This window comes from Ranitomeya variabilis, chromosome 4 (assembly GCF_051348905.1).
Source record: "Ranitomeya variabilis isolate aRanVar5 chromosome 4, aRanVar5.hap1, whole genome shotgun sequence".
In the NCBI taxonomy this organism is placed as follows: domain Eukaryota; kingdom Metazoa; phylum Chordata; class Amphibia; order Anura; family Dendrobatidae; genus Ranitomeya; species Ranitomeya variabilis.
The window spans coordinates 226,268,349-226,282,604 of NC_135235.1; the positions used below are offsets into that span (position 1 = coordinate 226,268,349).

A 14,256-nucleotide genomic window follows, 5' to 3' on the forward strand; every position below is an offset into this window, starting at 1 on the left:
GTGCTACATCTAAAAGTATGCTTTTTTTTGCTATTTGGAGCTTAGCATTGATTCCAGTGGACCGGTGTATAATGGAACTAGAGAGAGTACAAAAGAGGGCAACAAAATTAATAAAGGGGATGGGAGAACTACAATACCCAGATAGATTAGCGAAATTAGGATTATTTAGTCTAGAAAAAGACGACTGAGGGGCGATCTAATAACCATGTATAAGTATATAAGGGGACAATACAAATATCTCGCTGAGGATCTGTTTATACCAAGGAAGGTGACGGGCACAATGGGGCATTCTTTGCGTCTGGAGGAGAGAAGGTTTTTCCACCAACATAGAAGAGGATTCTTTACTGTTAGGGCAGTGAGAATCTGGAATTGCTTGCCTGAGGAGGTGGTGATGGCGAACTCAGTCGAGGGGTTCAAGAGAGGCCTGGATGTCTTCCTGGAGCACAACAATATTGTATCATACACTTATTAGGTTCTGTAGAAGGACGTAGATCTGGGGATTTATTATGATGGAATATAGGCTGACCTGGATGGACAAATGTCTTTTTTCGGCCTTACTAACTATGTTACTATGTTACTATGTTACTATGGTGTCATGCATGTTTGGTATCTGGTCTTCCTAATTAGCCATGTCTTATAGGTGTTGAGATAAAGAAGTTGCAAAAATATAACCAATTGCTTATGATAAACAATATCATAAGAAAAAATATTGGAAGAGGAGGAGAAAGCAGCAAGCTGTCAATATTGGGAATGTGAAAAGACTTGATGGAGAAACCCAACCCCAAGTGATAAATCTGGAAACCACTTACCTTGTTCTCGACTGGCTGAATATTGAACACAATGGTTTTCATCTCCTATGCAGTTTACCTGGGTTTTCACATCACAGGTTTGAGAACTTTTTGAAAAACATGATGGGCATGTCATCCCATTATTGGTAGAATTTGGTGGCTTCCCTAAGATTAAAAAAAATAAGTGTAAAATAAAAACTCAAACTTGTATGTCTAAAGTAATAGAGCTTTTTTCATTACAGATAATAAAATGCCTAAAAGGTCATCAAAAGTTATTCTTACTATTTTTCATAATAAAATCTACTACTAATTCTACTTCTATTGTCCTTAACCCTTAACTCTAAACTCCAATTCTCAATTATCAGCTAGAAGAGTATATCCCAATATTAAAACGTAACCTTTACTGAAAAATATATATATAAAATTGGGCTGTGGGCTGACTCACTAACCAGGGTGGAGTGCCACATTATGTACCTCTAGGATGCTACACAGCCACTGCATGTATCCTGTTTTCCTGTATGCTTGAGTGGACTTTTTCTATGGACTTGTAAACTGCAGTCCAGGCCTGAATGGCCCGAATATCTCCCCTGATGAATCTCTGTTACCGGTGAAGAAACGCGTAGGGAGGCGTTACACTTATTTGGCGGGGGGTGTCCAGAATAGAGCAATACTTGGGCCTGTCCTTGTCAGGACAGGAGTCATATACTGGGGCACGACAGGGTAGAAAGCTCCTGTCCCCTTTACTACTCTATTACGTGGACCCTCCCGGGGATCATCTATATTTACAGTTTGGAGATCCCATGTCCGTGATTGGTGAGACCAAGCCAGTTTTTTATCTTGAGCACAGTTTTCGGCGTGAGCACTAATTTGTTTTGGTATATTATAGTTTGTTTCAATTTTATATATATATTTTTCAGTAAAGGTTACGTTTTAATATTGGGATATACTCTTCTAGCTGATAATTGTACATTGACCCCTAAGAGTTGGCAAACGGCCTGGTCTATCCAAGCCATAGCTTTTTTCATACTAATTGGTTTTGGTATGGCTGGTTTTCTGGCAGCGGGGCCGGACACAAATTTATGGCTAACTGAAGCTAAAGATATTTTTTCAGAAAAGACCTTTGCTCAAAAAAAATACACTCCAACGTATGGTACTGTCTTTAAGGACCTAACTAGAATCTACAAAGAGCAAATAGTTTCTTGGTGGGAACTACAGAGCCTGGAAAACTATTTAGCTAACAGCATTGTACCTAGGGGGTTGCGAATCTCCCTATTACCAGCTGTACGGTGTAGAACACCACAGCTTATGAGCTTGTGGGAGAAGGAGGCTACCTCGAGTTCCCTCAAATTAATGCAAATTTTGGTTAGTGAGGAAAAAATTAATCTTGAAAGGCTCAATACCAAACTTAAAGAACACATAGAAATCACTAAGAAATTTAGTTCAGAAAGTGACTTCACTACCAAAGAAAGCCAGCTGCAGAGTACTATTGAAAAATTTCAATACAATCTCAAAGAAAGGAAACACAAGCAATATCTGAGAGATCTTCAAGATTTTAAAGATAACAAAATCTATCAGGTGGTGGGAGACCGAAGAGAAAGGGACAGGGAGACGGATTTTTCCTCGACTGAAACTGACATATCCGACACAGAGAGTAGAGTGGGCCCTTTTAGAGGCAGACAACGAGGAAAAAATAGAGGGTATCAAAGGGGAGGAAGATATCACTCCTCTACTCCAAGGCCTGGTTTTTTAGACCGGCCTTACCAACTAAGGAGTCACAACAGTTAGAACAAAGAGTAGCCCCACAAGTTATAAATCTGTCTAAACGGCATCTTAACCTGACTGAAATGTCGGTCCTCTCAAAGGGACTATCTTTTATACCAACTACTGACTTCGCTCTATTTGATGTGGTGAAGGACATACATCTTTTTGTTAGAAAGTTGAGGTGGCATAAATTGTTCCAACAAAAAGACAAAAAAACTGCGGCTGAATTAGGTATTCCGATAGACATGATGCAGGATGTTCAATTATTGGCCAATCTAGACACTATACCCCAAATGGAAAGGGGCATGGGTCCATTTACACAGCTGAAGAACCCAAGTAGGAAAATGGCCCCCGTAGGAGGAGACGTCTCAGCAATAGACGTGTTCCTAAATTTGGTTGTTAAAGACGTCAAACAGCTCACGGGGACGTGGTCTAGACACAATCTGAGTAAGGCACAGATTACAGCACTCCACAATCTGGAAACTGATAAGACTATTATTCTGAAGCCCTCGGATAAAGGGGGCAATGTGGTTGTGATGGATCTGGAGGGGTATAAGGATATGTGTCTGGCCTTGCTAAATGACCCAACCACATATACCCGGGTGATGAATAACCCAGTAACATCCTGTTTAGGGAAGTTGGAAAACATACTACAGCAGGCTTTGATAGAGAAACTTATTAGTCAAGAGGAATTCTCTTTCCTCCTCCCTCGGCACCCGGTTATGGCTACCTTCTATGCCTTGCCTAAGGTCCACAAGGGAGTCGAGCCTCTGAGGGGGAGACCAATTGTCTCAGGGATAGGGAGCATCTGCCAGAATGCAGGAACGTATATTGATCAAATTCTAAGACCATTCGTGATATCGCTCCCATCCTATATCAGGGACACCATGGATCTCCTTCGGAGGCTTGAAGGAATCTCCCTTGAATCAGGTACCTTGTTGGCAAGTATAGATGTTGAGGCATTGTACTCATCGATCCCACATGATTGTGGGATGCGAGGGGTACGGCATTTCTTGAAGACAAGAGGTCAACAATTTGGCCCCCATACCCAATTTGTGATGACACTTTTGGAGTTCGTTCTGAACAACAATTACTTCTCCTTTGATGGGAGGATCCTCCACCAGCTCAGGGGCACGGCCATGGGCAGTCCATGTGCGCCAAGTTATGCCAACTTGTTCCTGGGCTGGTGGGAGGATAACGTGGTCTTTTCGGAAGCCAATGAGATCTACACCGTCTATATCGACCTCTGGGTTCGATATATAGACGACGTATTTATACTATGGAGGGGCACGAGAGATGCCTTCCGGGAATTTGTATCGTCATTAAATCTAAACAACATAGGCCTCAGGTTCACATTTGAAATAGAAGAAAAAACTCTCCCCTTTCTTGATATCTTGATTTCAAAAAATGACAACAGTGATGGGCTCACAACCACAATCTTCAGAAAACCCACCTCTACAAATTCGGTATTGAGATGGGACAGTCATCACCCATATTCCCTAAAAAAAGGCATTCCGAAGGGTCAGTATCTCCGTTTGAGAAGAAACTGTTCCAATGATGCGGACTTTAAAACCAAGGCAATGGATTTGAGATCTAGGTTTTTGGATAGGGGGTACCCTGATCGGGTGCTGAGGGAGGCCTATCATCATGCCAGAGCCCAGGCTAGAAACAGCCTGTTGGTACCGCGGAGGAAGGAGAGTGATAACCACAATCTTATTAGGATGATTTGTGCTTTCGACAATGGTGCCTCCTCGGTGAGAACGATTCTCGAGAAACACTGGGGTATCCTCGGTATGGACGAGGATCTGAGGGAGGTTGTGGGCACACGCCCCCAGATAACATATAGGAAGTGCAAAACTTTGGGAGATCGACTAGTGCATAGTCATCTCACTACACCCAACAAACCAACCTGGTTACCACAGAGACCAAAAGGATGCTATAGGTGTGGGGGATGTGTGGCCTGTGAGTCAATACGGGTGGGTAAGGACTTCTATGACGCCCGCACCCGGAAAACATATACCATCAAGGAATTCATCAACTGTAAATCAAAAGGGGTGGTATACAGAGCGGTATGTACCTGCGGTATGACATACATTGGTAAAACTGTCAGAGAACTCAGAAGACGAGTGGGAGAACATTTGGGGGATATTCGCAATGAGAGGGATACCCCAATTGCAAGACATGTGGTTATGAACCATGGTGGTGATGTGGGTGTCATGAGTTTCATGGGGATTGACAAGGTGTCTCCATCGCCCAGAGGAGGCGACCTAGACAAAGCCCTACTACAAAGGGAAACTAGATGGATCTTTATGTTGGACACCTGTCATCCCCATGGACTCAATGAACAACTGAACTTCGGTTGCTTTCTATAACTCCCTACCCATTGACATTGGTACCTGATAAGCAGGGTTGCTTCCCGTATGTTCAATATTCCTCTGCTGTCTGGATTTGTTTCTTTTTCTTTCTTCTTTTTTCTATTATGTGTCTCCGGCCTGATTTAATTTACAGCTAGAGCAAGTTTATTGTCAGTCCGGTATCTTCACCCCATTAAACCAGCTGTAATAAACAAAACATTTGCACATCTGCATATCCATGCATGCAGCTCCTATCGTGTATAGGGCCGCCTTTCTGGCCTGCTAGATCAGGACTATCTTTTATAGCAGATTCCAGAGACTAGATGAACTATAATATAATTGAATAAATTAAGTATATACGCATGTGGCATATAAGCGTAATGCTTTATCATCCCTTAAACCCATCCACCACAGGTTCCCTGGTTTTTATAATACAGTAGGTCCTGAACCCATACGTCTCCTCCACTTGGTTGTTACATGGGGGGGGGGGGGCTAAACCCCTGCGAGCCTGTATGTATCCCCACATCCAGCTATACACATTGGCCATTCTATATGGCTAGTTACGTGCTGGGACATTTCCTCCATAATATAGAATGTGTACATTAGCTATTATTTGATCTGGACACCCCCAGCACCCATAAATGGGATATGGCTTTATTTTAATAGTGCACCTGGCAGTTATTTAGCAATTTGGGATGTACCTTTTATGAACAATAACTATTTGCCTTACATCACCCACTGGATGTAGGTATATTTGCATATTTATTGGTAACATTATAAATGCCATTCTTGTGTCCTTTTAACGTAGCCCAAGTATGCATATTAGGTCACCCTACCATCCTAGGTGCGTGCAACCGCTTCTATTCTGATATGTAAGCGCAATGTTTACGCAAATACCATGGGCCTTGTACACACTTATTTGGCTTATTTCTGTACATCATGCCACCTCACCGTCCCAAGTTATCTATAGCGGCACGGCGGCGGCGGTGCACTGGATGTTAGGCTTCATGTCTGGCGCAGGTGCGTCAGGCTGCGCGACATGTAATAGTGGGAGAGTGACATCAGATCGCTACAGCCGCTTGCGTTCCAGGCTGAGACGCACAGCGGCAATCGCGCACCGGAAGTGAGGTATTCAAGATGGCGTCGGCACTTCCGGTTGCGCGATATGCAGTGTGAGGACGCCGGCGACCGTGGAACACATGGTCGGTTGGTGGGCGTGTGTACAATGATGCACCTAAATGTGGGGTAAGCAAGTAAACCGGATGGAGGCGGTGATTAGTTATCTTGTACCTGTCAGGTGGAGGAGGGACACCATAAGGAGGCTATATGTGTATATAAAGGGATGTCTTTACCACTCTGGGCTGACTCACTAACCAGGGTGGAGTGCCACATTATGTACCTCTAGGATGCTACACAGCCACTGCATGTATCCTGTTTTCCTGTATGCTTGAGTGGACTTTTTCTATGGACTTGTAAACTGCAGTCCAGGCCTGAATGGCCCGAATATCTCCCCTGATGAATCTCCGTTACCGGTGAAGAAACGCGTAGGGAGGCGTTACACTTATTTGGCGGGGGGTGTCCAGAATAGAGCAATACTTGGGCCTGTCCTTGTCAGGACAGGAGTCATATACTGGGGCACGACAGGGTAGAAAGCTCCTGTCCCCTTTACTACTCTATTACGTGGACCCTCCCGGGGATCATCTATATTTACAGTTTGGAGATCCCATGTCCGTGATTGGTGAGACCAAGCCAGTTTTTTATCTTGAGCACAGTTTTCGGCGTGAGCACTAATTTGTTTTGGTATATTATAGTTTGTTTCAATTTTATATATATATTTTTCAGTAAAGGTTACGTTTTAATATTGGGATATACTCTTCTAGCTGATAATTGTACATTGACCCCTAAGAGTTGGCAAACGGCCTGGTCTATCCAAGCCATAGCTTTTTTCAAACTCCAATTCTCCTAAGCTATCTTCATTCCTTAAAAAGCAGAATAATCCAGAACATTGAAAAAAAATATGGTCTACTTTTCCATAAATAACAATACTATTACACTTGGAAAAGTAAAGAGGTAGTCAGCTGCCTCAGAAACCTATTGTATGATAGTGAAACCTCCACCATATCTTTACTGTAAACCTAGAGAAGCTTCACAAGTGTCCCAACTTTGCATTATAAAACTAGAGCAATGCGGAAAGTAATGCAGACAATTGTCTTTAGTGTTAAAGAGATTTTTCACATCGTTCCAAGCTACAAATACTAATCAGAGCTAAATATTATCTGGAAAATGCCAAAGACCTAGAGGTCCACTAAAGTCTGAATGGCCATAAAGTCTGGTGGTGCTGCAGGTTTTAACAAACGGTAAAAATAAGGTGACAGACATGTTGGATATTAGTAAGACTTTAAGGACCAGCATTGTCAACGGACACTTCCAGGACTCAAAATTTAAAAGGAGGTTTTGAATAACAACCATCAATGGTGTGCTTCAACATGGGTCTTGAGGAGCTGACCAATCTACTGTCTCCCGGTTTCCTACTTGCCAGGTGTCAGTATCTCCTGATTGATTGACCGAGTGGTCCATCAGCCCAAATTATGCACTCTGCAATGCAGCGCTACCTCTCCAGCATCAGAGAAGCATAGTGGTATTGAAGCTGGCCAGATCAATGGATCTCAGACAGCTCTGGAGAAGAGCCTTCAAGCTCTGAAGTTAAGGGTTTGTAGTGCTACACCTTTTGCCCATGAGACCGGCCACCTCTTATAGACTAGTGGAAAAAAGAAAGTTAATCCACACACCTTCCAAGAAGGACAATTAAGTGTGAAAACCACTTGCATTCACAAGGAACCATGGTAGACCTTGTTTGGTCAGGGTGTGGTGCAGGGAATATATGAACACACCAAGCTGGTACCCGGGTCAAAAATGGAAGAAGGGCCCATGAAGAGTGGGCTCCATACCCAATGAGAAAATGTTAAAATATAACTTTGATTGTACAATTAAAAACATTGTGAGAAAAAGCAAAAAAAAAAAAAAAGATTAAGGATCCTTAAGCTTACGTGTTTCGAGTTAGCAACCCTTAATCGTGGCTTTAACAGCTATGAATAAAGGTTGTTAACCCGAAACGCGTAAGCTTATAGATCCTTATTCCTTTTTTTTAATCTTTTTTGCTGTTTTTCACTATGTTTTTAATTGTACAGTAAAAGTTATGTTTATAATTTTCTTATTTATCGGTGCTGGAGCCCTGTAGTCATGGACCCTTCTTCCACAAATGACAGACTGCAACAGTGGCCACTAAACTAGCCAATAAGCAGTACAAAGCGGAATAAAAAATGTCTCCACCTTGAAAACGGAGAGGATTTTTGAGAAGAGTTAAACTTCAAAGTTCCTTGTTTTTACAAGTGCTTTGCAATTTTATTCTTGTGTGATGTGGCTCCAACAGGCAGGCCCTCCTGGAATTTGGAGTTTTGAAACTATTGGAGAAGGATGGCATTATTTTGGTTGTTCCATTCCCCCTCCAGTTAGAGGCAGTTTAGATTGATTTCAAGATTGATTGTAGTCATGTTTCAGACAAGCTTTTATCTCCAGGCTACAGAAGTGCGTGAGGCATGGCCAAGAGAAACCCAACAATTATCTGCGCATCAATATAAAGCAACATGCAACTCAATAAATTATTTCACCCACTCCATACACATTCTTGTTTCAAGAAAAAAATAAGTTAAAAAGCTTTGTAAAGCAATTACAGTTGATGGTGACATTATTGCAGAAGTTCTCAGCACAGCAGGTTGTCGTCACTCTCACACGGAATTCCTTTGTGGTCAGAGTCGCCGGATGACTGCAGTTATAGATGCTTCCACAGGATTTCTCCAAGACCGCGCTCTTAATTTCTCCTAAAAAAGAACACAGTAAAAGGAAAACACCCATCAGGTTTATTCAGATTATCTATTGTTTACATGTGAGTTTTCATTCATTCCTTTGAAACCAGATTATTTTTATCAAAGAATATTGTGGCACCCCAGGAGTCCGGATGCCACAGTGGCAATGCCTCCCTCAAAGGGGGTGATGCCATGCCTGGAAGCAAGAAGGGATTCCCTTAACAGGTAACACTGGCATACAACACCTTTTCTGACTCCAGGCCAGAAGGGGGAGCTCTAAACTCAGTTTCAGGGGCACTTCCCTGATAAGTTCTGGTCTGGAGGCAGGGTTAGTCAGTTAGTGTGAGACAGTGAAGGAGGAGGAAGCAAGTGAGGAGAAGCTGGGGATAGGAGCTACGACTAAGCTCACCCCAGGACTGAGTGCAACAGACTGGACACTGGAGTCCGTGGTTGTGTGGGAACTGCATGTCCCGCAACTGAATCTGGAGAACAGGAGATTGCAGGTTTCCTGTCCACATCTAACACCCGAATGCACAGCAGCAACTAGAGAGCCCGGAATCACCACGAGAGAGTGACATCAGGAAAAGGCTCAAGCTGCCTGCCATACGGGTAGTGTTCCACCAAAAGGACAGACTGAGAGAGGGACTTGAAAAGAGCTTAATGCAGCAAGAACCTAAAGAACAGCACAGTAGGGAGGCTTCCATCCCCACCTGGCTAGGGCAATTCTGTACTGCTTCCAGGCTGCCCGGATTTCCAATACCACCTGTACCTCTGCTCCGGACTGCACCTACAATTAAAGTAAAGGAACTACAGTCTCTGTGTCTTCCAATTTATCTGCTGCGTCAGTTGCCCTGCACCACAACCACCATCATCTTTATCCGCATTACATCTGCCCTGGGATTAGCTCTACATGTGGAGAGCTATAACAACTCTGCTGCATCACCATCTGCCCCAGAGGATGTGAACTGCAGAGTCAACTAACATCTCTTACTTGCCGAATACCACAGGTGGCATCACGAACAATAACTTTTACAAAAGGTAGCATATGATCCAACATCTTCTACTCTATAACTCTCAGACAACAAATATGGCATAATAAAGAGTGAAGGCAATCATTAGAAATGACTGAAGCCATAAATGACGTATAATTTTCAAAAGACAACCATTTTCATCTCTCTATTAGAACTAAAATGGCCATTACCACCCTATATAACATACATATATTGTTGGCTTAACTCCATAATAGGTTTAACAATGTATTTTTTATAGGAATATGTTAATTTTTTAGTAAATATTAAAAGATCTAAGTCGATTTGTACTGTAACCTGATATTAAGATCCTAGTCACCTCTATCATCTTCGAGAGTGGTCTCGGTGAGGGTCACCATACAACGACTTTGTGGAGATTTACAGAGCTCATGATGGCCGGAACAACTGTTTGTGTTGATTGCGTAGCATACTTCACACTCCAGGGCAGAACCTGAGCGGGAAAGAAAAATCACATCTCAGTAAAGTACAAAATGGATTGGGCCATGTAGAAGGCAAATGACTTGGTATTGATTGGTATTTATGACCTGTCGAACAATCAGGACACATTACGACCAGTCTAATGAACATGAACATGACCCCAAAATATTCTCTGAGCTAATTTCCAATTTTTCTGTATAATTTTTCACCCTGACTTCATTATCATGCATTTTGTATTGTGTTTTAAGCTTTTTAGCTTCCAAGTGACTGGTAAAAGTTTAGAAATCTTTCATTTCCAGGTAGCTCCAGTAGCCAGGACTTTTGTGCCTCCAGACTGATTAGAACTTCTAGGGCCTTTTTATGCAAAGAAGAAGATGAAAGTCTGATTGTAGACCTAGTTGAAGTTCTCCAATCAATCAGCACTAAGAAATATTTTGGACATTTCTAAAAGTTTATGGAACTGACGGTCCCTCAATCTACAACGGTCAATAAACCCAAGTACAGCTTTTCAACAAGACTTTAATACATAGTTGTTGTTATTCTGAGGTAATCTATGACATTTTTCACTCTCTGGCTAAAGGTCTGCCCAGTGGAATGGTTGAATAATTTTGTACATCTCCTAAAAAAAATGTACATAGGTTAAAAAAAAATAAGTCCATTAAATTCAACCTTTCTCAATCAATTTTCTCTTAGGTCAGGGAAAAATACTTTGTTATTTTGAGTCCACATTTGAATGTTTTACTTTCTGGGTAAAGGTCTCTCCAGTAACATGGATGAATAATTTTGTAAATCTCTTACAAAGTTATATACTGTAGGTTAAAAAAAATCATAGGTCCGTCAAGGTCAACCTTTCATGATCAATATTCTCTTAGGTCAGGGACAGATATCTCCAGGTTACTGAATAATTTGTGTTTCAAAATAAATAGATTATAAAATGTCTATGCTTTCTGGATAATTTCAGTTTGTGGTTTTTGGAAAAACATTGTTTTTTAGAAGAGAATAAAGAAAATAAACCTTTCAGGAGAATGTTGTCAACTGGGCTTTCAGGAAGGTAACTCTTTTATAGAATGTTTCGAACAATACGACAGCACAACCCCGGAATTTATGGCAAAACAGAAAGTTAATCTAGGATTATTAAAACCTGCTTGAGCTGTCGATGACTCGCTGGGTTGTAAGGCACCATAGAATGGCCCAACCTTGTGGCTGTGGCACTGAGTCACTTCTCACAGGCAAGCCGTGAGTCAGGGTAGTCAAGAAGTTCAAGGTTAAGAGCCAGGAGGGTATATCATAAACAGAGGGAAGAGACAAAGTCATAGTCAGGGCACTGTCTTTTCCATGGTTAGAGTGCGTCAAGGCAAAAAGGGTAACACAAACCAGTAGTCCATTGGCAAATCCAGGGCCTGACAACAAAAGATAAGAATGTCTAAATTCAGAGGACAAAGCACAGAGAAAACACCACATGGAGCTGAAAGCTACAACTGGCAGCTATCTGCGACTGAGTAAAATAGCTGAGTAATCACTAAGAACAGGAAACACCTTTAGTAAGCTCAGCACCTCCTAGTCTCAGGACGGCTGAGCTGTTAATCAAATATGGACAGCTCAGCATTAGGGATGAGTGGACCTGTTGAAGTTTGTTTTCTGGTACCCAACTAAACTTTAGTCCTACATTCGGTTCGGGTACCCAAACTTTAATCTGAACCTGAACCCGTTGAAATCAATGGGGACCCGAATCTCTCTCTCTTTGTATCTCTCCTCATACTCCCAAACTGTAAAACAGACTTCCAGGAGAAGTCCTATATGAACTCCAAATTTTACAGTTTGGGTTCGCTCATCTCTACTCAGCACCTCCCTGCACTAGATTGGATGACCGATTTGTCTAAAATAATACTGACAGCTCAGCACAACTCTGTACAAGACTGGAAGACTAAACAGTCATTCTCTGCGTCCAAAAGACACAGGGCGTGGAATAAAGACAGTGGCATCTTAGAAGAGATTATTGTTCTTACATGGTTGCCTAATGACCTTCAGGAGTACAAGGGCAGATGGTTGTGGTTGGGCAGCATGGATGCTCAGTGGTTAGCACTGTTTCTTTGCAGCACTGGGGTCTTAAGTTCAAATCCCACCAAGGACAACATCTGCAAGGAGTTTGCATGTTCTCCGCATGTTTTTGTGGGTTTTCTCCTGGTTCTCTGGTTTTTACCCACACTCTAAGGTAAACAATGATAATGTAATGTATTGTAGAACATGATGATGATGTTAGATCAGAAAACATATTAAATAGGATAAATTGGCCTATATATTATAAAGGTGCTCAAGGGCAAGATTCACTAAAAACCTGAGAAATCTGAAACTTGTTCAAAGTTTCAACATAGCTGTTAAGCAATGGATCTGTAACAATAAGAGCTGGATCATATCAAATGAACATAAAAAAATATTTGGACTTCATCTGTCACAATCCTAGCAAATTTTAACATCTTCTCTATTATTTTTTTTTCTTGTAACAAAAAAAGAAGAAAAATCACAAAATTCTTGGCAAAGTAAACAGTGGATCCTTGCCAGGCTGCGGACACGTGCTACGATTTCCCGTGTGTTTGGCATGGCCGACAGTCAGGAAAGGAGTCAGCAATTTAGTTGGCATGTGCCAAGAGCAAAATGTTTCCACATGTTTTCTCTGAGCGACACGAACACAATATTGAACCATACATTGGTGAAAATGAATAAAACTGCAAGTCTGGGGACGAGCAGTCAGTCACGTAGTGCAGATCTGAATTACAGTCACTTAACGAGCTTTGATGTTCATTGCCACAAAATAACGAAGATGTGATCCAGCAACCGAAAGGGAGACCAGAGGGAAAACTTCTTGCCAGTTAGTTGGTCTACAAATTGCATTATCATTAACCTAAAGGATCTTCTGCTAAAGTTGTAAATCATTTATTACACTTGATTGTCGTTTGGTGGAAGGAAAGGGACAACCACTAGATACGGATATGTATTACACCTAAACTACAATTTGAGCCTAAACCTATTTATCATTTATTTATTATCTTTATGGGCTATATATCTAATAGCCGTATCTAGTGGTTATAGGGCTATTGTTAGGGAGAGCCCTCGTTGAGTGGGGGCGCCACTTCCGCTGTACAGTAGGGTGCCAACCTCCACAGCTAGGTAGGTTGCTACAGAACAGGGATCAGTTCTAGTCAGTCTATGTGTGTTTTTGCACTGTATGTTTGCACCTTAAGTAACGCCATCACTCTACCTCACATTGTCTATGAAATGCTCCATCAAGCAATTATCATCTTTTTCTACTTTTCTGCCACGTGAGACTGGGGTGTAGTTGGATCACTTTTCCCAGTAAATTGTGTAGGAGTAATAGGATCAGCCGTCGAGGAGCGGGGGCGCCTCTCTCGTAATTGAATAGGGTGCCAACCTCTGCTGTTTAGGCTGGGTATATCAGTGTCCACAGTGTGAGGGACAGTTGTAGTGAGCACGGTTGTATGTACTTTTTGCTGTGTGGTTAAAGATTTTAATAATTGTTAAATAAAATTAAATTTTATCTATTATTATCCTTCTGGATATAAGGTTCTTGCTACTTTAGAATTTGACCCCATCCAGGCATTGGATCACACAACCATAGATCCTCCTTTAGAAATCAGATGCTTTTTATCCTCTTTCACATCTTTTGTAGAGTAAAAAGAAAATGGTTCCCCTCTTCCTTTTTTTTACCAAAAATATGATGATTTTATAGAAAGGACAAGTGTCGACAGTTGTAATTAGTGATAGGCAAAGACATTGGACAACTACGCTCTTCGAAAAAGTATTGGGATCCAGAGCTATGACACAACCTGTAGGACTCAATGGAACTAATCTTCCTCCACTGGAAGAGCATCTGTAATAAGCAAATAATGCAATGTTTATATCTGGTTTTATATTAAATGTAATTTTTAAATATCATTTAAATTACTTTTCTTATTTATTATTTAACTATTTGTGTTTGAAAAAAAAACAAAAAAAAAACCTTGCAATT

At 41.6% G+C, this 14,256-nt stretch overlaps 2 protein-coding genes across 2 annotated transcripts in view; one reads left to right on the top strand and one right to left on the bottom strand.

The window, feature by feature from the left end:
* LOC143770461 (phospholipase A2 inhibitor NAI-like) overlaps window positions 1–14,256 on the top strand; it is a 299,420-nt gene that overhangs the window by 166,690 nt on the left and 118,474 nt on the right. The window lies entirely within an intron of this gene.
* The window catches only part of LOC143770460 (phospholipase A2 inhibitor and Ly6/PLAUR domain-containing protein-like), a 163,912-nt gene that overhangs the window by 120,344 nt on the left and 29,312 nt on the right, over window positions 1–14,256 (bottom strand). Inside the window, exons 2-4 of the mRNA XM_077260098.1 lie at window positions 10,114–10,245; window positions 8,635–8,781; window positions 810–953 (exon numbers count right to left, since the gene is read on the bottom strand). Of these exons, the coding sequence (XP_077116213.1) occupies window positions 810–953; window positions 8,635–8,781; window positions 10,114–10,245 (423 nt within the window). The remainder of the gene's footprint in view (window positions 1–809; window positions 954–8,634; window positions 8,782–10,113; window positions 10,246–14,256) is intronic.